Source organism: Myxine glutinosa, chromosome 4, assembly GCF_964187855.1.
Source record: "Myxine glutinosa chromosome 4, kmMyxGlut1.1, whole genome shotgun sequence".
Taxonomy (NCBI): domain Eukaryota; kingdom Metazoa; phylum Chordata; class Myxini; order Myxiniformes; family Myxinidae; genus Myxine; species Myxine glutinosa.
Window position 1 is genome coordinate 79,255,462 of NC_136264.1, and position 20,990 is coordinate 79,276,451.

General features: G+C 43.5%; 1 protein-coding gene across 8 annotated transcripts in view; it reads left to right on the forward strand.

The window, feature by feature from the left end:
* Positions 1-20,990, forward strand: part of HUWE1 (HECT, UBA and WWE domain containing E3 ubiquitin protein ligase 1) — a 334,325-nt gene that overhangs the window by 32,347 nt on the left and 280,988 nt on the right. For all 8 annotated transcript variants that reach the window (XM_068112748.2, XM_068112754.2, XM_068112750.2 and 5 more), the window contains exons 4-15: positions 3,812-4,018; positions 4,158-4,310; positions 6,846-6,908; positions 7,003-7,080; positions 7,771-7,821; positions 7,922-7,990; positions 8,251-8,350; positions 8,856-8,956; positions 9,956-10,106; positions 10,441-10,568; positions 18,948-19,088; positions 19,672-19,777. In XM_068112748.2, coding sequence (XP_067968849.2) covers positions 3,812-4,018; positions 4,158-4,310; positions 6,846-6,908; positions 7,003-7,080; positions 7,771-7,821; positions 7,922-7,990; positions 8,251-8,350; positions 8,856-8,956; positions 9,956-10,106; positions 10,441-10,568; positions 18,948-19,088; positions 19,672-19,777 — 1,348 coding nt within the window. The remainder of the gene's footprint in view (positions 1-3,811; positions 4,019-4,157; positions 4,311-6,845; positions 6,909-7,002; positions 7,081-7,770; positions 7,822-7,921; positions 7,991-8,250; positions 8,351-8,855; positions 8,957-9,955; positions 10,107-10,440; positions 10,569-18,947; positions 19,089-19,671; positions 19,778-20,990) is intronic.

The window sequence follows — 20,990 nt, forward strand, 5'->3', positions numbered from 1 at the left end:
TGTGACGGAAAATCACCATCGCCCAGCATCGAATGCCAACCAAGATGGCGCCCGGTAACTGCATCTCCACCTCTGTGGAGTGAATGGCAATGGTCACATCACGTGATCGCTCTGAGCGAATCAGTCTAGCGGCGGGGATGGAACATCACGTGATCGCTCTGAGCGAATCAGCGAGCTGTTCTGACACCGGCAGAGATTAGCGGGTACTTCGCTGAAATGCGCTGAGGTAAATATGAATAAAAAAAATATGGATCGTCAAATATTTTGAGGTCGGCCATGTTCGTCCCAGGCTCAATGGCCATGTCTATGCCAAATATCAAGCACGTGAGCCTCTCCGTTTTGGAGTCTATCAGTAACATCACACACACACACACACACACACACACACACACACACACACACACACACACACACACACACACACACACACACACACACACACACACACACACACACACACACACACACACACACACACACACAGTTCTATATATATAGATTTACAGGGTGGTTCAAAAAGATTGATACAAATTTGACTTCCTGCCATTTCTTTGTTTTTTGACCTATTCGGTTTTCCTTTTCAGGGTTTGGTGGTGTTATTGTCGTATTTGTTCCCTGGGATTTCTAGCTCTGTTGCTCAACTATGCCATTGACAGTGGAGCAGAAGACAAAAGTGGTGGCTCTGTGGTGAGACTAAATCAACAACCACAACAACTATTTCTGGGGGGCAGAACTACCTGAGAATACTGAGAGATACCTGAAAGGACCTAAGGTCACATGCTTCTGCGCCATCAAAGCCAGATGGGGAATGCTAGGGCCTTACTGGTTTGAGAATGACAACAGCAGGATGGTGACGATCAACGGTGAGCACCACCAGGCCGTGCTCCATAAGTTGAATTATGATCTAGCCCAAAAGGTCACCCCAAACCAGCTCAGCATGACTTGGTTTATGCAGGGTGGTGCACCTCAACATACAGCTGGTGATACCATCACTTTCCTGCAGCAGCTCTTCACAAACCACCTCGTTGCCCTGGGTACCGCTCATGACTGGGCACCCCATAGCCCAGACTTGAACCCTCTGGACTACTGATTCTGGGGGGCTGCCAAGGGCTCTGTCTACGTCAACCGCCCGGCCACACTGGATGATCTGAAGCAGGAGGTGTCAGACTACCTACAGGCAGTGCCACATGAGACCTACAGGAAAGTTGGACAGAAATTTGGAGTCATGATCAATGCCCGTCTGAACATACATCGAGCAAACATACATCCGAACATACATACGAGGGGCATACATCGAAAACGCCAATTACAAGGATTTTGCGTAAATGGCAATTTCAGACCTTGGGCTCTCACTAACTCAAGCAGTGATGTACTGCAATAGCAATCAATGATAGAAAATACCATGTCATAAGCTTTCAAGAAATGTTTGGTTCACGTTCCTGAGGTTTCTGTTACTTTGTAAATAAACGTTTAAAGTTGTATCATTCTTTTTGAAACACCCTGTCGTGTCAGCTATCAAGATCGATATTCACAGCAATGCTTGGCCGAAGCGTGTGTGTGTGTGTGTGTGTGTGTGTGTGTGTGTGTGTGTGTGTGTGTGTGTGTGTGTGTGTGTGTGTGTGTGTGTGTGTGTGTGTGTGTGTGTGTGTGTGTGTGTGTGTGTGTTTGTGTGGTTGTGTGTGTGTGGTTGTGTGTGTGTGGTTGTGTGTGTGTGGTTGTGTGTGTGTGGTTGTGTGTGTGTGGTTGTGGTTTTTATTATATATAATATATAAAGATACTGTCGGAGACCGCTATTCATGGGGGATACATTCCTGGAAACTGCCGCGAACTGCAAATAGTGGGCATTGTTTCAATGGGGAAAAGGGCGAGTGGTTCCCGATTGTCAAAAAACTGCAAATGTCGACGAAAATATTGATGAAAATCCGTGAATGTATGCTTTGCCATTGTTTCAATGGGGGGAAAGGGAGACAGCTAATTGCACTAATAGATACGGTGGAGTGTTTTCATTCTAGACAGTAACTTGTGGGGATGACGTGTTATGCAGCCTGTGGAATATCCCGTGTAGCTGTTCACAGTGTGAACGGCTGGATATCCCACGAAGATCGCTTGTAGCTCAGCTAAAATATTTATTAAATATTAAAAGCCATGAAAAAGCAAAGCGCAGTACTGCGAATGTAGAAGCAGGTCTAGCTCATAGATGTTTTTATGCCGTCGCCGGAGGCATTGTTTTCGGGTTGTCCGTCCGTATGTATGGGCTAAACCTCGTTTTTCTCATCAACCATATGTCCAATTGAGACGAAACTTTCAGGGTAGGAGTGACACCATTGCAGAATGTTTTAATGATAATTGTGACGTCATCGGTCACGTGGTAACGGCAGCCATCTTGGATTAAATGCAAATAATTAAAAAATTATTTCTCGGAAACCAAAATGGGGAACAAAAGCATGATACTGATGACATCATAGGTGAGGTGGAAAACCAGCCAAAAATATTTTAATCGAATTCCTTATCCTAAAAATCTGAAATTGCATGCACATAATCTGACCCATTTGTATTGAAATATTAAACTTATGACATCATAGGTCACATGGTTTGGCAGCCATATTGGATTGAAGGAAAATATTAAATAATTATATCTCTGAAACGGCTTACCCCATCGATGCGAAATTTTACAAATATCATCTGATAACACTGTTGCATATAGTTTGAAAATGATGATGTCATAGGTCACGTATTTTGGCAACCATCTTGGATAGAAAAACGAACCTTATCCGATCAACACGAAACTTCACAAACGTGAACCCCTACCCATACATATGCAGAGTGATGGCATCGACCCGTTGTGGGACTATGCGGAGGCATATTGGCGACAGTCACATTGTTCTCGGTTTTTTTTGTTTATGTCCAGCTGCTTTGTGCATGGCTGATGAAAGATGGGTATGTTCGCGGCTCGTGAAATATTTGTTTTGCGCCCGCAAAAAAAGCGAATATACGGGACATAGGGCCGCAGGGTTAGCTTGCGGGGTTATCTCACCCTATCTCACCCTCACGCAAAAATACCTTACCCCAAGAGATGTGATAAGGCAGGGTGATTTACTTGGGGTACCAACATGCACCCATTAAATTTCAATCTCTGCTTTGTTGAAAGCTTATACATTTCAATGAAAGATTCAATTTGTTGCACCAGACACCTCAACACAAGACATAAGATTTGAATCTGTGCTAAAAAAAAAAGCATGAAAAACACAAGTTTATGTTGGTGAACACACGTTCTCATGGTGATAAAGATTTATTTAAACGAAATGTATAATTATTACAAACTTGTGCTTCATGCCTCGCATGCACACCTTTTGCGAATGAGGATTGATGGGGAAAATTGCTTTTTTTTCACTTAATGTTTTTTGGCATGGGGCTGCCTGCTCTGAATCATCATGGTTTGTTACTTTATTTTTTTTTTTACATTGCCTTCAAATAATGGTGTTTTAAAAGTGCTTTCTTTGATTAGGCAAAATATATGAGCGTGATGAGCTGTTTTGGATGAACTGCTTGTAGGATCAGTATTGCTTTGTTTGATTCCTTGTTTGCAATTTATCTTGCTTGAGCCCATCACTTGATTCTCCCAGTATATCATCTGGAATGGTCTGATGTTTAAAACATGAAGAGTTGGTATTAAAACGTTGACGTTGGGCCTTTGTAGTTATTTGTTTATCCTTTGTGCATTTGTCTCGTACGAGCTATTCAAATGATGCAGTGTTGACGAGCGAGCTTGCACGCTCTGCTCTTTTGAATTCAAAATGTTCATGTTTTCTAGTGTGAACTCTACCATTGGGTTGACTTGCTCGACCATTTTGATGGCATCTTGGCAGAGGCGTGTGGTGCCTCTGAGGGCACGTCCTGGCTACTGGTCTGTGATCTTCCACAGCACGAGTCTCTTAAAGCTTTGCTCTTGGCTGTCCTCAACTTCACCGCCTTGCTTATAGAGTACAGCTTTTCACGCCACCTCTACAGCTCCATTGAGGTAAAGCATTTTCACTTTTTGCTCTAAGCTACTCAGGAATGTGGTATGCTTCGCTTTTTATTTTATTTTTAAAGAAACATGGTCTGTTTATGTTTGAAAGTTAACAAAGGTTTTATGGTGAATGTGTTTTATTTTTCAGCACCTCACGACGCTTCTTGCCTCTTCGGATATGCAAGTTGTTTTGGCAGTGTTGAACCTGTTATATGTGTTCAGCAAGCGCTCAAACTACATTACACGTCTGAATTCTGAAAAGCGAGCTCCACTGCTGTCTCGGCTACAACATCTAGCTGAGGCATGCCATCCCTCCCCACTTTTTATACATCGGTTTGTTTAGCTACAAGCACAAGTATTGAGACATCTGCTATTTATAAAGACCTTACAATGGATGTGCTCAGGACCAGGGTCATTGGGAAAGGTTTTGGCCTGCAGAATGGTTTCAAGGCAGTAGCTTCAGGTAACATGACCGAGTACAGAGAGGAATATGATCTGAAAGCTAGGTTTTGGAATCAAATTGGTTGCCACACAGCTCCAGTGGTCATAGGTACTGTTTTGAAAGGTGGCATGAGGGGACAAGTGGGATCATAGCCATTGTTGGTGATTGAGAAATTATTGCTAATTTAATGTTGACTGAGCGAGTACGCCGGTGGTGCCATGTGGAACTTTATTGCCTTTTCTTTGATAGAAGTCTAAAAAAAGAATATTATTACTTGTTGTATTTGAGTCTTGGATTAATTAAGGAATGTTACTTTTAAACCCATTTTACCGGCACGATCTGTATTGTGCGAGTATGGCCATTTCCGGATTGAACTTGGCATCTTACTATAATTCACCAAATGTCCGTCTGTCCGTTCGAAGGTACCGCAAAAACGGCTGAACCGATCGCAACGACATTTTGGGTGGGTATTCATGGGAACCTTTGGAGTAAAATAGACTATATTGTTTTTCCAAATTGTTTTTCCAGTTTTTCCAAACACGATGGAATAATATTTACCGATATGAACAGTGGATGTGGCTTTTATTGAAATTCTACAAATACTGTTTAGATTTTGATGAGAATTATGAACCTGCCGTGAATGCGGAAGTGGACAGATTACGCAATGCGCGGGATTGATAAAATACCAATACAACCGTCATTCAATCGTAATGTTAAATCGTTAAACGTTAATCGTGTTAATCGTTTTGTTAAAGTATCAATTGATGATTGGAATTGAGTGAATACATTTACGATTTTGAATTCGTAATTGTGTTCACCCAACCGTATGGAACTTCACATCAGGATTTAAATATTTGTTTATGTCACGAATGTTGTTAAAAGTTTATTTTTTATGTTAGTTATTTAATTTGTGATTGGAGTTATGCTGTTTGGAATGAAAAAAGAGATATCGAGGTCAAGTGAATGACGAAATGCCGTGACGGTTTCTACTTTTTAAACGTGAATTAGCGGATTTCCACATGCAGATTCGCCATTGACTGGGTATGGAACACACGTACCTGTTTGTTTGCGAACGGGTACGTTTTTCATGGAAGTCCTTCACTAACTTACTGTCCATGTCACGTGTGACTGAAGGTGCTACAGGAATGTGGAATTTTTGGTTTCATGCTTTAGCATTCGCTGTTTCTGTATTGTCTGTTTGCTTCTGGCCTCCCACCCGTGCTACGCACGGGTTACCTCACTGGTATACCAAATCCAAATTTACTTTCGTTGCAAGGAGAAATTTCTCGAGATGTGATGGGTTGTTTGGTGCTTGCCACAGGAAGCATGAAAAGACCGATTTTGTACTAACTGCATATGTACATCTTTGTTGTCATGAATGATTGCCGTTGCATTGTCGATTTAGGCATGATATCCCTTATGTTGAGCCTGGTGTTAGCTTAACGGTTCGGGTGCTGGCTTGGGATCCCGGTCGTTCATTCAATTAACGCCAAGGGGGTTGCTTCAGCCTGTCATCCTTCCGAGGTCAGCAAAATGAGTACCAGCTCACTGGTAATTGGGGCACAACATCAGTGGCACAAACATGCTTCCAGATAAATGATGCAACCAGCAGCCACTGGCTGCATAAGAAACAACAACAATCCTTATGTTCCCCGTATGCTTAAGCTTCTTGATGTGTCATTGAACCCTGATGGAAAATTTTATTTCAGTGTTCCAGAAAATTGGATCAGGATTTAAAGAGAACGTTTTGAGGACTGAAGTAACTGCCGAGTTCCAATTAAGAGAGATGCCAAACTTTTTCAAGAAAAGTATTTGGTTTATTAAGTGTGTGGAGAATAGATTGAGGAAGTATATTATTACACTCGTCCTTGAGACTGAAAACACCAGGTCTTTACATTTCTCACAAGATGTACAAATAGAAAGAGGAAGAAAAAAAGTTTTTGTATTTGGTTGTCTGAAGGGTATGGCAACACAGGCAGGTGCGCACGGCTATTTGAGTAGTGTATAGTGGGGATGCACGTGGCCTGTATGGATGTGTTGTCCGTAGGACAATTATTATTTTTAATCCCAGAGGAAATGGATATGGCAAGGTGTGCCAAATCAAAAATACAAGTTGCAAATCATTAAGGCAGGCTATCCTGCTTTCTGTTATGTGCAAGCATGAACACAGGATTTGGCATGAAAACAGATTTTCATCCGTAAGCTAAATGCCGACACAGATATCGTGCTAGAATACTATAATTTGGAGATTTAATTTTCTCACCTCCAGCAACAACCACACCTATTTGGTTTTATATATGGAGCTGAGCAACATTCTTTGTGTTGAGGATCCAACAATAAAAAAATTAATCTTTTAGCATGAACCTGAGCCTTATTGTGTTGTTTTAATTTCAGAGCTGGGGTGGAAAAGAAAACGGCTTTGGTTTGGCAGAGTGCTGTCAAGACCTTCCACTTTCGGTATGCATGCACATGTGTAGCTTCCCTTGGATTGGCCTTTTTGAAATATCCAAATTAAACGTGACAAAGCTTCTGTTTTATCAATTTTCTGCAGAAATTTCCACTGAGTGCAACCACACTTCATTTTGAGTTTTACACCGAGATTGGTCCCGAAGGAAAGACTGATAAAAAAGTAAGTGTTTATTTACTGTGGCTTGTAATTTCCATTTGTTGTTTATGGTTCCTTTTGTCTGAGATCCAAAATGTTGAACTCATTTGTGTATCATTATCCTCTCACTTTTTGGAAAAAAAAAAGAAAAAAGTGAGGGGTAATGGGAGTGGGGGGGTGGGGGGGGAGAGATATTGTAATCGTCTCTTGTCTGTCACACTATCTCTTAAACGGTTGGGCAGAAATTCACCAAACTTCGTGGTTATGATCACTACATGGCACGAAGGTACAAGAGCATTGTCATTTTTGGCCCATCCTCCCAACATACCAAAAACTGCAATTATTGGCACATTTCAAAACTTTATTGAAATTAAACCTCGTATATGTAATCAACATTTGGGGATGCATGAAATATGTAATGGTTTTTTTGGATTGGACCCCAGCGGGTGGGACTTGTGATCACGAGTCAAAACAGAAATTTTATTCTAGCTCGAAATTTGATATTGGGTCATTCCCGGTCGGAAGTTTTTGCCATCTTTCAACTTTGCTCCAGGTTGGAAGCGTGGGGATTTGTGATGGTGTGCCATCGACTTCACGCTAGTTGTTGTTTGATACCACTGTGTGAGTTGCTTAAAATATTCAATGGTGTTTATCATTTACAAGGTGTGCTTGAAACTGAAAATGCTGTTTTAATTTTCTTCTTTTTTGTTGCAGGCATCTCCAAATAATACTTTGCATTACATCCATATTGAGCAACTGGACAAGGTATTTGCTCGCACTTGTATAGCTTGTAGTTGGCTTGGGCAGAGAGGTATTTCACTTCCATTTATGAAACTTATCCCATTCTTGCCCCATTCACTTTCAGATTTCAGAAATTCCATCTGAAATAATGGAGTCCCTGACTAAAATGTATAGCATTCCCAAGGACAAGCAGGTGAGATTTGTTTTTAAAGATTTCTATTGTTTTTATTTATTTTTATTTTGCATAAACCTTTTATTTATTTATTTTAATGAAAACAATTAAATACGATGGAAACAGACTTGTCATGTCACACTGTGCAACACATTTGTCTAAAAAATATTTTCTTAACCTATCTGTTTGACAATGTGATAAAGTTGGAGAATGGTACGTTCCATTTTCATTGACATCTATGGGTACCGGTATTTTAAAAATGCTGTTTTGGTCTTTTGCAGATGCTGCTTTTCACACATGTACGTCTTGCCCATGGTTTTTCGAATCACAAGAAAAGGTTGCAAGCTGTCCAAGCTCGTCTCCATGCCATTTCGATCCTTGGTGCGAAGCCCACACCTTTTAAATTTTCTTCTTCCTCTGTCGTTTTACTGGCTTGTCTCATTGCTTAATGTGGGAAATTTTCAAGTTTTGTTGTTTTACAAAAAAGGAACAAAACTGCATGGAGCTGAGGGTGGAGGTTTAGAACGGTTAATATGTGCATTGAGTGGTGGTGGTTGAGGGAGGGTGTGCGGCAGCGACTGCTAACAAGCAGATTGGACTTTCTGAAGAGTACTTTGAGAATGGGATTTAGAATTGTAGTTCTCCAGCCTTGTCTCACTGTTTCCCTTTGCAGACCAATTTGTAGCTGAAAAGGGGCTTTGTTCTCAATGTATGCCAACTCGTGATGCCTCCCTGCCTCCCTTGGTTTGAGCTGGCTTGAATTGAGGAAGTGGATTCCTCTTTCACTGTTGCTTGCCATTATGTAGAGGGCAGCAATGGGACATATTGTGTGTGTTGTGTGTTTTAAGATTCCGATTTGAGGCTGATGTTGCTCTTGCTTCCTCAGTGTATTCTAACGCGTTGCAAGAATCTACCAACAGCATTTTGTACAATGGCTTGATAGAGGAGCTCGTGGATGTTCTGCAAATTCCTGGGAATCAGCTCATGGTGAGTTCTGCAAATATGGCAAGAGAAACTGGCAGCTGTGTTCAAAAATTAGATTGATGCACTTTTCTCTCGGCTTGTAGGTTGGCCAGACACTTAGTTCCTCATTAGATTTTTCTTAACTGTGGTTGTGTATGATCGTGTGATAAAGGGAAGATGTTATATTTTGTTGCTGAACTTTTGTACTATTTTGTTGAACATTGCACTTCTTTTTATTTGCCTTTAGCAGTTAAAAAAAAAAAGTGAGGAATCAGCCCTTCTCTCCCCATCTTGTCTTCTGCTCCCTCTTTTTATATATTTTGTTTGTCTGGTTGATTTGTTTGTGAAATAAATGTTAGCTCTTTCAGGAGCCTCGATTCAGTATACAAAAAAAAATATAAAAAAAATTGAGAAATGATTGTACATTGTGAAATACACTGAGTGGCGGCGGCACAGTGAATTGGATGACATTCTCACTCTTTCATGGCATCCAGAATATTTTGCTTTGTTGTCCCCCGTCGCACCGCGGAGCGAAAGGGGGACTATGGTTTTCCCATGCGTGCGTAATCGAAGGACCGAATTCTAATTTGGTGTGTGGGTGCAACTCGGCATAAGGAAGAAAGCTATTGAAAATTGGGTCGCCACGTCAAGCGCCAAGATGTCCGCCATGTCAAACGCCAAGATGGCTGCCACCACATATATGTCTGAACCTTGTGAGCGAAATATCTTGAAAAATAAACGAACTACTAACTTCTAATCTGGTGTGTGGGTATATCTACACATAAGGAAGAACGCTATTGAAAATTGGGTCGCCACGTCAAAATCCAAGATGGCCGCCTTGCGGCTTCCACTTTGTCAACTCGCATCACTTCACCGACGGGGACCTAGGCGTAACGCTTGTTTCACATTATCATAGCATATCCATTTTCATTGTACGTGGGAATTTATTCCTTCTTGATGAAATATCGATGTTCAGAACACGATGTAAATATTTTTTATGATTCGAATTTCTTTGGTGGACAGGACATCAAAGCAGCATCCTTGAGGACCTTAACGTCTATCGTACATCTAGAGCGCACGCCAAAGCCGAGCAGCATCATAGATTGCACTGGTGTGGCGTCCTACCATGGTTTCTTGCCTGTGCTCGTTCGCAACTGTATCCAAGCTATGATAGGTTTGTGGTTGTCACTTTTATTCTGCTGCTTTTTCTTTTGGGATGGGTAACTGAGTGAGACATAAATAAATGTAAGCAAAGATTAGTTATTTTCTAAATGCGTTTACAGTTGTCATTTGTCTTTCATTGAAGATTCATTAAAAAAAAGTACCAGTTGTGTAATTCCACACGGCTTTCCTCGTCTGCTCGAGGTTTGGGTGGACTTACCTTTTTCAAAGATATTATGTTATTCAGACATTATATTGGTTTTAATTTTTCACTAACACTTTCTTTTCATCCTTATCTATTGCTCTTCCCACCCTTTAATCTCTTCCAATTTTCAATCCTCATTTAGATCCTTCTCTGGAACCTTTCCCTCATCAGTTTGCTACTGCCCTCTTTTCGTTCCTCTACCACCTGGCCAGCTATGATGCAGGTGGAGAAGCCCTCGTTTCTTGTGGAATGATGGAAGCTCTGCTCAAGGTGTGGACTTGGCGTTCGCCATTTTGCTGTGGTCCTAAATAAAGTATGTGGAAGTTTTACATTGTTGTAGTCTTGTTTCATACAATGATTGGCTGAAACTCTTAATTGCACTTGCTAATAGCAGTGAACCTTTGCTGGAAGATTTTACAGGTTATTCCTCAAAATTCTGATTTTGGCCTTTTACCTTGTATGCATTTCACCTTGATTTTTTTTTTTTTCTCTAACAAATTTTAATGGCTACAACTATGATTGACCATGAGTCGTTACTTCTTACTAAATTAGACAAAGCCTTGACAGGACAATAAGTCTCGTCTCAAATAAGTTCATGCTAAACCGAAATAGAGATACCAACTTTTTACTTACCAGTCCACTGTTGTCGAATAAAAATACTCAAGCCATGCAGTCAAACATGCTAATGTTTGTGTGACATTACGCTTTACAAAAATAGAAAACATCTCGCGTTTTCACTTTGCCCTTGGGAGAAAAATATACTCTCTAACAAAAAATTTATGGAAGCCGAGAAAGGAGATCTCACGGATAGGAGATCTCGCGAGATCTTGCTGGCGACGGCATGGTTTTTCGAAGCTGCACACGTTCTCCTCTTTTCGAAGTTAAGTAATTGGTCACAATTGTATTTTTGTCGAAACTGTATTTATCTTTCGGTATGTGTACCTATCGTGTGTCCCTAGGAAGATTCTCGGTGTTAATCTTTTATACCTGTATAAAAAATCGTCGGTTATTTCGTGCTGCGTTTTTTGCGACCTTGTACGTTTCGTTTTGCGGCCGCGAGATCTTGCCGGCGACGGCACGGTTTTTCGAAGCTGCACACGTTCTTCACGTTTTTGAAGTTAAGTAATATTGTTTACAATTATATTTTTGTGGAAACTTTATTTATCTTTCGGTGTGTGTACCTATAGTGTGTCCCTAGGAAGATTTATCGGTGTTAATCTTTCATACCTGCATAAAAAATCGTCGGTTATTTCGTGCCTCGTTTTTTGCGGCCTCGTACCTTTCCGACCTTGAGGCTTTGTTTTCTCTCAGTGGTCGGTTGTGGTCCATTTACTTTCGTTCTCAGCTTTTCCCAGTCTTTTCACCCCATACTTCCTTATTTAAATTCTTCTCAAAATCCGCTCAAACTCAAAAAAACAAAAAAAAACAAAAACATTTCCTTCTTTGTTCTTATTCGTTGGTTCGTTCTTCGACCACGTGTTTCACCCTCATTTCCCCAGATAGTTTTCACTGTTCAATTTTAAAATGTTTAAACTATCCCCTGAAGTGCTATATTCTGTCATATATTATAACACTTTCTTCTTCTTCTTTAAAAGGTTGCTTTTGACTTGCTCACCAAATCCATTCATTCCAAAAAAAAAATTCCATCTCTTACAGTTCCTCTTTCCTAAATTTCCGAAACTCACCTGCACTCCACCCCCCCCCCCCCCCCCTCCAGCGTCCTTAAACGTATCTGACTCGAAGGTCACAAGAAACTCATTTTGCAATAAATGTTCGTTTCCCATTAGTCGTACAACACTTTCTAAAATACAAACTCACCCCTCCCCTCCAAATCTCCCCCATCTCCCATCCCTTTCAAATCCCCCCCCTTTCCCCTTCCCTCCTAAACTCCTCCCTAACCCCTCGCCTCATAAAATCCCCCCTAACCCCTCCCCTCATAAATTCCCCCCTCACCCCTCCCCTTCACATCTCCCCACCCTCATTTTTTCTCCATTCCCCCCCCCCCCCCCAAAGCATCCTCCCCACTTCTGCCCCCTTCCAACTCTCACCTCCATCTCCCCCAACCTTCTTCCTCGCTCTTCTCCCTCCTCAAATAACACCTCACTGTGCCTCACCCAATCACCATCAAACCTTTTGTCTGCCCCGTCCTTCCCTTTCTCCTAGCTATTCTGAAATCTCTGACACACTTTCAACAGCTCTCCCTACTTCTTCCTCCTCTTCCACATCTTACCCTACCCCCCCCCCCCCCTCTGTTCTGTATCCGATGCTCCCCCTTCCTCTTCATTAACGGTATGGACCTCAAACATCCGGGGCCTTCGCTCAAACTTGACTGATCTCTCCATGCAGGTTGCTTCTGACAAACCAGACTTGATCTGCTCAACAGAAACTTTCCTCCTTGATGATATCTCTGATTCTTTAATATCTCTCCCGGGTTACTCCCTCATCCGGTATGATAGACCTGAGCCTCGTCCTGGAGTTGGGGTTGCTATCTTTATCGAAAACTCTTCCTCACTTGCCCTGCACTGCCCTCTCTCCACCTCACCCCCAGGAGTACCTCTGGCTACGGCTTCCCCTTTGCTCCCACCTTTTGTTCATATGTGTGTTGTACCGTCCACCAAACTGATGACTCAATCTACATCTCGCTGTCTGATAATATGGACCAACTTCTATCTACTCATCCTAACTCTCTCTTCCTCATATGTGGTGATTTCAATTGTCACCATGCCAGCTGGCTGGGTGTGGGAACCTCTCTCACCAGCCATGGCTCCTCAGCAAAGGACTTCTGCGACTCACTGGGACTGACACAATCTGTCAATTTCCCGGCCCGGATCTCAGTCAACGGAGCATCTTCTCTTCTAGACTTGGTTATGACTAACTTCCCTGCAAATGTCTGCTGCTCTTCTTCTGCTCCAATCGGCTCATCTGATCATGTGCTTGTCAAAGTGGACATCTCTCTGACCATTCTCAGAGAGCCTCCTCAGCGTCGCCGAGTCTGGCATTTCACTCAGGCCAACTGGCACGGTCTTCAAGCAGCCATCAATCATCTGGACTGGTCTCCCATCTCTACCGCCTCTGACATCAACTCATCCTGGGAATTCTTTCAAAGTAAATTGCTCTCTCTCATGCACAGATTTATCCCATCTCGTCTTCAGTTGTCATACCCTTCCTCCCGTCCATGGCACACGGAATCTTGTGGTGAGGCTGTTGCCCTGAAACAACTTGCTTTCGTCTCCTGGAAAGCAAATCCAACGGAAGGAAATCATTTCCTTTCACAAAGCCCGAAACAAGTGTGTCCACCCTCAGGAGAGCCAGGAAACAATATCTCACCGTTCTCAAGACCGAACTCTCTTATCTGTCTCCCTCTTCCAAATCCTGGTGGCGTCTGCTCAAATCTGTTTCTGGTGTTTGTTCTCCCTCCATCCCCTCCCTCACCTCAAACGGCTTAACGGCTGACTCCGCACGTGAAAAAGCTGAATGCCTCAATTCTGTGTTTGCCTCTAAATCTTGTGTCCCAAACCCATCCCTCTCTGTACCCACCATACCCAGTCGAACCCAGCTGCTCCTGGACTCAGTGTCCTTTCCTCCTGACAAGGTGGAAAAGTTTCTGTCAACCCTCGACTCTGATTCTGCAACTGGTCCTGACGGCATCAGCCCACGGGTCCTAAAATCATGTTCTTCCGCTCTTTCACTCCCTCTTTCTGTTCTCTTCACCCTCTCTTTTGCTCAAGGTCATCTGCCATCTGCTTGGAAATCAGCCAACATCACCGCTTTGCACAAAAAAGGTGCAAAAACAGATCCCAGCAACTACAGACCAATCAGCCTTCTCCCAATTATCAGCAAAGTCATGGAATCCATCATTGCTTCAGATATGAAATCTTTCCTCTTCTCCAATGGCTTGATCTCTGATCATCAATTTGGTTTCAGACCTGGTCACTCTACTCTGGACATGCTGCTTTTGCTTTCTCAACAATGGATGGAGGTCCTCAACGCCAAACAGGAAATTAGAGCTGTCTCCCTTGACATTTCATGTGCCTTCGATACGGTCTGGCACCCTGCTCTGCTCACCAAACTCTCCTCCTTTGGTATCCATGGAAATCTCCATGCATGGCTGGCGGTCCTCCTCTCTGGTCGTAGTCAACGTGTGGCCCTGAATGGGTTTCTCTCATCTCCTCTTCCTGTTCAGGCTGGAGTTCCCCAAGGTAGTGTTCTGGGCCCTGTGCTTTTTCTGGTCTTCATCAATGATCTCTCTGACTCCCTTGAAAATCCTCTCTATCTCTTTGCTGACGACTCTACTCTCTGTCGCTCCATTCCTCATCCCTCAGATCGGCAGTCTGCAGCCTCCTCACTCTCTGCAGACCTGGACAAAATCACAGACTGGGCAAACAAATGGAACATGTCTTTCAATCCTGATAAATCTCACACTCTTACGATGTCTCTCCGAAAAGACCGACTGGAAAACCCTCCCATCCACTTTCTGAATAATCCTCTCCAAGAAGTTCTGTCACTCAAGCTTTTGGGTCTCACTATTTGCCATGATCTTTCCTGGGAAAACCACATTTCAAATCTGGCCTCCAAAGCCAGTCGCCGACTGGGCATCCTCCGTCGTGCGAAGTCCTTCCTTGGCACACCTGAGCTCCTCACCACATACAAGGCTTTCATCCGCAGCTCTATGGAATACTGCTCTCCCCTCTGGTCTGGTGCTCCTGCCTCACACCGAGCCCGTCTTCACGCTGTTGAAACCAAAGCGTTCAGAATCATTGGAATCTCCCGCGATGAAGCTAACTCCAAGGGCCTTTCACTCACTCACCGCAGGGAGGTTGGTGGTCTTTCCGTCTTCTACCGACTCCTCTCTGGCCTTGCCCCCCCCAGCCCTCTCTGGGCTCTGTCACCCAAATATTCCTACAGGTCGCACAAGATCTGCCTGCAACCCTCTTATGGTTAAACTGCCAAAATCAAGACTTTCTGCTCACCTTCACTCCTTCATTCCTCTTTTCTCCCGCCTCTGGAACAAACTCCCTCTCTCTTCAATCCCACTCCACCCTCCAGGTCTTTAAAACAGCTGTTCACCACCATCTCTTATCCTCCCCCATCCAAAACCTTGATCTTTTCTACCCCCGCTAATTTCGGTCCCCTTGTGTTTTATACCTCCCCCCCCCCCCCTCCCACTCCCACGCCTCCTGCCCCCAAGCCCTCTCCCTCCCACACTTCTCCCTGCTCTCAAATGTTGTGGTTGTGTGCTTCCCCTTCTCTCCCCATCTTGTCTTCCGCTCCCTCTTTTTGTATATTTTGTTTGTCTGGTTGATTTGTTTGTGAAATAAATGTTAGCTCTTTCACGAGCCTCGATTCAGTATACAAAAAAAATAAATAAATAAATAAATCTGATCATGCGCTTGTTGAAGTGGACATCTGTCTGACAATTCTCAGGGAGCCTGCTCAGCGTCGACGAGTCTGGGATTTCACTCAGGCCAACTGGCACGGTCTTCAAGGAGCCATCAATCATCTGGAATGGTCTCCCATCTCTACCGCCTCTGACATCAACTCATCCTGGGAATTCTTCCAAAGTAAATTGCTCTCGCTCATGCACAGATTTATCCCATCTCGTCTTCAGTTGTCATACCCTTCCTCCCGTCCATGGTACACGGAATCTTGTGGTGAGGCAGTTGCCCAGAAACAACTTGCCTTTGCCTCCTGGAAAGCAAATCCAATGGAAGGAAATCTCATTTCCTTTCACAAAGCCCGAAACAAGTGTGTGTCCACCCTCAGGAGAGCCAGGAAACAATATCTGTCCACCTGGTGTTGGCTTAGCGGTTAGGGTGCCGGCTTGGGATCCTAGGATCCTGGGTTCGAATTCCGGTCGATCGCTGAATTAACGCCAGGGGGGTGACTCAGCCTGTCATCCTTCCGAGGTCAGCAAATTGAGTACCAGCTTGCTGGGATGAATGATCATGGTGTGTACCCCAGTTTAGAATAGGTACACCGTATCCCTGCGCATCGTAAGAGCGTGACCAAGGGTTGGCGCCAGGAAGGGCATCCGGCCATAAAAACATTGCCTCAAACAGGGAACCATGATTGTCATGGGGCCCGCAAGGCTAACCCCCGCTCTAGCGGGGAAAATGGCCTTAAAACGTTCATTCATTCATTCATTCTCAAGACCGAACTCTCAAACCTGTCTCCCTCTTCCAAATCCTGGTGGCGTCTGGTCAAATCTGTTTCTGGTGTTTGTTCCTCCTCCATGCCCTCCCTTACCTCAAACAGCTACACAGCTGACTCCGCACATGAAAAAGCTGAATGCCTCAACTCTGTGTTTGTCTCTAAATCGTGTGTCCCAAACCCATCCCTCTCTGTACCCCCACCGTACCCAGTCGTACCCAGCTGCTCCTGGACTCTGTGTCCTTTCCTCCTGACAAGGTGGAGAAGCTTCTGTCAACCCTCGACTCTGATTCTGCAACTGGACCTGACGGCATCAGCCCACGGGTCCTAAAATCCTGCTCTGCCGCTCTTTCACTCCCTCTCTCTGTTCTCTTCACCCTCTTTTGCTCAATGTCATCTGCCATCAGCTTGGAAATCAGCCAACATCACAGCTTTGCACAAAAAAGGTGCAAAAACAGATCCTTGCAACTACAGACCAATCATCCTTCTCCCAATTAACAGCAAAGTCATGGAATCAATCATTGCTTCGGATATCAAATCTTTCTTCTTCTCCAATGGCTTGATCTCTGATCATCAATTTGGTTTCAGACCAGGTCACTCTACTCTGGACATGCTGCTTCTGCTGTCTCAACAATGGATGGAGGTCCTCAATGCCAAACAGGAAATTAGAGCTGTCTCCTTTGACGTATCACGTGCCTTTGATACGGTCTGGCACCCCGCTCTGCTCGCCATCTCTCCTCCTATGGTATCCATGGAAATCTCCATGCATGGTTTGCAGACTTCCTCTCCAGTCGTAGTCATCGTGTGGCCATGAATGGGTTTCTCTCATCTCTCCTTCCTGTTCAGGCTGGAGTTCCCCAAGGCAGTGTTCTGGGCCCTGTGCTTTTTCTGGTCTTCATCAATGATCTCTCTGACTTTCTTGAAAATCCTCTCTATCTCGCACAAGATCTGCCTGCAACCCTCTTATGGTCAAACTGCCAAAATCAAGACTCTGCTCACCTTCACTCCTTCATTCCTCTTTTCTCTCGCCTCTGGAACAAACTCCCTCACTCTCTCTTCAATCCCACTCCACCCTCCAGGTCTTTAAAACAGGTGTTCACCACCATCTCTTATCTTCCCCCATCCAAAACCTTGATCTTTTCTACCCCTGCTAATTTCACCCCAGATCCACTTTTTTGAAATACCAACTTTTTTCCTGGAAGTCCTTGTAGTATCCTTGTGTTTTATACTTCTCACACGCCCCCCCCCCCTTCCCACGCCTCCTCCCCCCAAGCCCTTTCAGCCCTTTCCCTCTCACAGATCTGATGTCCCTGCTCTCAAATGTTGTGATTGTGTGCTTCCCCTTCTCTCCCCATATTGTCTACGCTCCCCTTATTATATAGCTCCCCTTATTATATACTTTGTGTCTCTGTTTTGATTTTTTGCGTGATGTATGCTAGCTCTTTCATGAAGCTCGATCCTGTATACAACAAAAAAAAATGAAGGAAAAATGTAGGTTGTTGCCCTGTTTGGCGTACGTCCCATAGACAAGTGGCTCAGTTGTAAAATGGTGTGTACGTTTGTGTGCATTACTGTGGATGAATGCGAAACTATATAGCGATTTCTAAAAATATTACGGTTGTGCAGTTCGTCTGGTTGCCTGGTTCGAATCTGGCGAGTTGACTCAATGCGACTAACGGTCAATTGAGTCTGTGGTACCAGGCCGGATTACAGCCTTTCCACTTCCAATACCGTACCCATGGGACCGTCTGACCAGCCAAACCTTAAGCCTATTGGTACCGTATGCCTCGTTCCCAATTATGGGCGAGAGGCGTATGGTATGGTCTGTATTTGTGGTGCTTTATGGTGCACCCAATTATTCCCTCAATGGGCTTTCTTTAATCTCCAAAGAGAATCAAGGTAGCCAGAATTCTCCCCCTTGACCAGGAATATTTAATAAAACCAATGGTCACCGGGAGGGATTACACAAAGCAATACAAGAACAAATAACTAGTATCTGATAAATAAAATTAATGCAACCCCTTACCTACTAGCGATTATACTCGTACATGCCCACGTAACCAACGCACAGTCAAACCTTGATTACCTAAGCCTTATCTGGGTTCACAGACATACCACAGGAGATGGGCAACAGACAAGATGGGAAATACCGCTTAGCGAGCACTTTCAAAGAACATTAAAGACCAAGTACAGAGGGTGAAACAGTAAAAATGGGGTCAGAAGGATGGATAATTCTAGATACATAGTGTTTGGTAGACATTTAACTATGACATAAGCTACACATATCTAATAGCACAACTAATTCCCTTACAGACAAAATGGATTCTCCATCTCTGGATTTTGGGTGGATATCGACAAAGGTTTTATTGTTGGCTTGCTGATGCTAACGAGCAAGTGATCTGATTGGTACGAGTTTTGAACAAGAATATTGTGCTGCTATTGCTCATCAAATAGTTTTTGTTGATTTTGTTCTACTTTTCATTTTGCCAATTTCACCAGGTCATCAAGTTTCTCGGGGACGAGCAGGACCAGATAACTTTTGTAACACGTGCTGTGCGTGTGGTTGACCTCATCACCAACCTTGACATGGCTGCTTTCCAGTTGCATGGTGGCCTTTCCTGTTTTGTCAATCGTCTTGAGGTTGGACCCATTCACTTGGTTTTGTCTGGGGTCGACTCTGAGGGATAGTTTCTTGTGTATCATGCAGTTGTTCATATTTCGCGGGGGGGGGGGGGGGGGGGGGGCATGGAGGGGTAAGGGGATGGGCTGTCACCTGCATGTCTGAAGGATGAGGGATGTCACAGCAGAAGGTGGAGCCATCAGCAAATAGACAAAGGGGATTTTTCAGGGAGTCAGTGAGATCATTTATGAAGATGAGGAATAGGACTGGGTCCAGAACGATGCCTTCGGGCACTCCAGCCTTGACGGGGCAAGGAGATGAAAGGATTCCGTTGATAGCCATGTGCTTGCTACGAGAGTAGAGGAAGTCAGTAAGCCTGGCGGTTCCCGTAGGGAGTGGGTGCTTCTTTTGATCCTAATGGGTGGTTAACATTTAAGCTTACGAGCCCTAATTTCATGCTGTTGTGCGTTCGTTTGGAACTATTTATTTCAAACAGATTATTGAGCTCTCGTGCTTCTGCCACTGGCAACAGTTTATTTTATTTTTATTTTTTGAAGAGCTGAAATTCTCTTGAATTCATCAATTTGCTTGCATTTTGTGCAGCACGAGGTGAAGCTGTGTAGGAAAGAGTGTCCATTTGTGGTAAAACCACGAATTCGGACAGTAAGCGGTGCACTGGATGGCGAAGAGATGGAGACCGAGAGTGAAGGTAAAACTCACTTTGATACTGTTCGTTCATGTGCCAGACATGCCAAATGGCAAATGGCAAATTTTCTTTAAATTGCATTAAGTCGCTCAATATCAAGATAAATGGAGAAACAAAAATCTTGCCGGGTGGGAGCATAATGATGGGATGGCTCCTTATATGTTAAAATGTCAGCTCAAAAGGTAATATATTTTTGAACATCCTATCCTTTATAAATTTGACCATTTCGACATTGAGCCCAAATAGGAAAGTTAATTGTGTCAAAATAGCGTTAGTTGCACATTGTCACATGAATGGAATTTGTGTGTATAGTTTAGTCATAGGGAGCCAAGTGCAGAGTTCGTCTTGACTTTTGTTGTCTTCAAGGTACTTTTGTTATCTGTTCAGTACTGTTGATAGTAAAATGCATAATGTAGATACAGTAGCCTGTAAAAGTATTCACCCCTTACCAATAATGCCACATTTAGATAAATTACAAATTATGTGGAAATGATTTTTTCCAAATTAATTTTATTATTCATAGCTGCAGAGATCAAACGAAACACTGTTATTGTTGAAGTTGGTTACATGTCAGGAATACCTGCAAAAATATGTACAAATCAAAATTCACTGGTTGCAAAAGTAAGTATTCAGCCCCCCAAGGCCAGTACTTGGTGGAAGGACCGATTGCTGCAATGACTGAGTCTTTTTTGGTAGGTCTCCTCAGCTTTGCACAGTGAGATTGTGAAATCTTAGTCCATTCTTCATGTGAAACTTGCTCCAGTTCTGCCAAGGTTGATGGGGATTGTCAATGAGCTCCAATCTTCAAGTCTCACCATAAATGTTCAATTGGGTTCAAGTTAGAACTTTGATGGGGCCACAAAAGAACATTTATTTTCATCTTAATTAAGCCACTCCAATGAGGCTTTATTGTCTTTGTGCTTCGGATCATTGTCCTGCTGAAATGTGAATATCCTACCCAGTTTCAGATTCATGGCCGACTCGAGCATGTTTTCATCAAGGGTTCTCCTGTACTTGGCACTGTCCCATGACTGTCCCTTCTATCCTGACAAGCCTGCCAGTCCCTGCTGATGAAAAGTAGCTCCATAACATGATGCTGCCCCCACCATGCCTGACAGTAGGGATGGTGTTGACTGGGTGATGTGCAGTGTTTGGCTTGTGCTGGACGTAACACTTTGAATTTTGACTAAAAGGTTAAATTTTTGTCTCGTCTGAC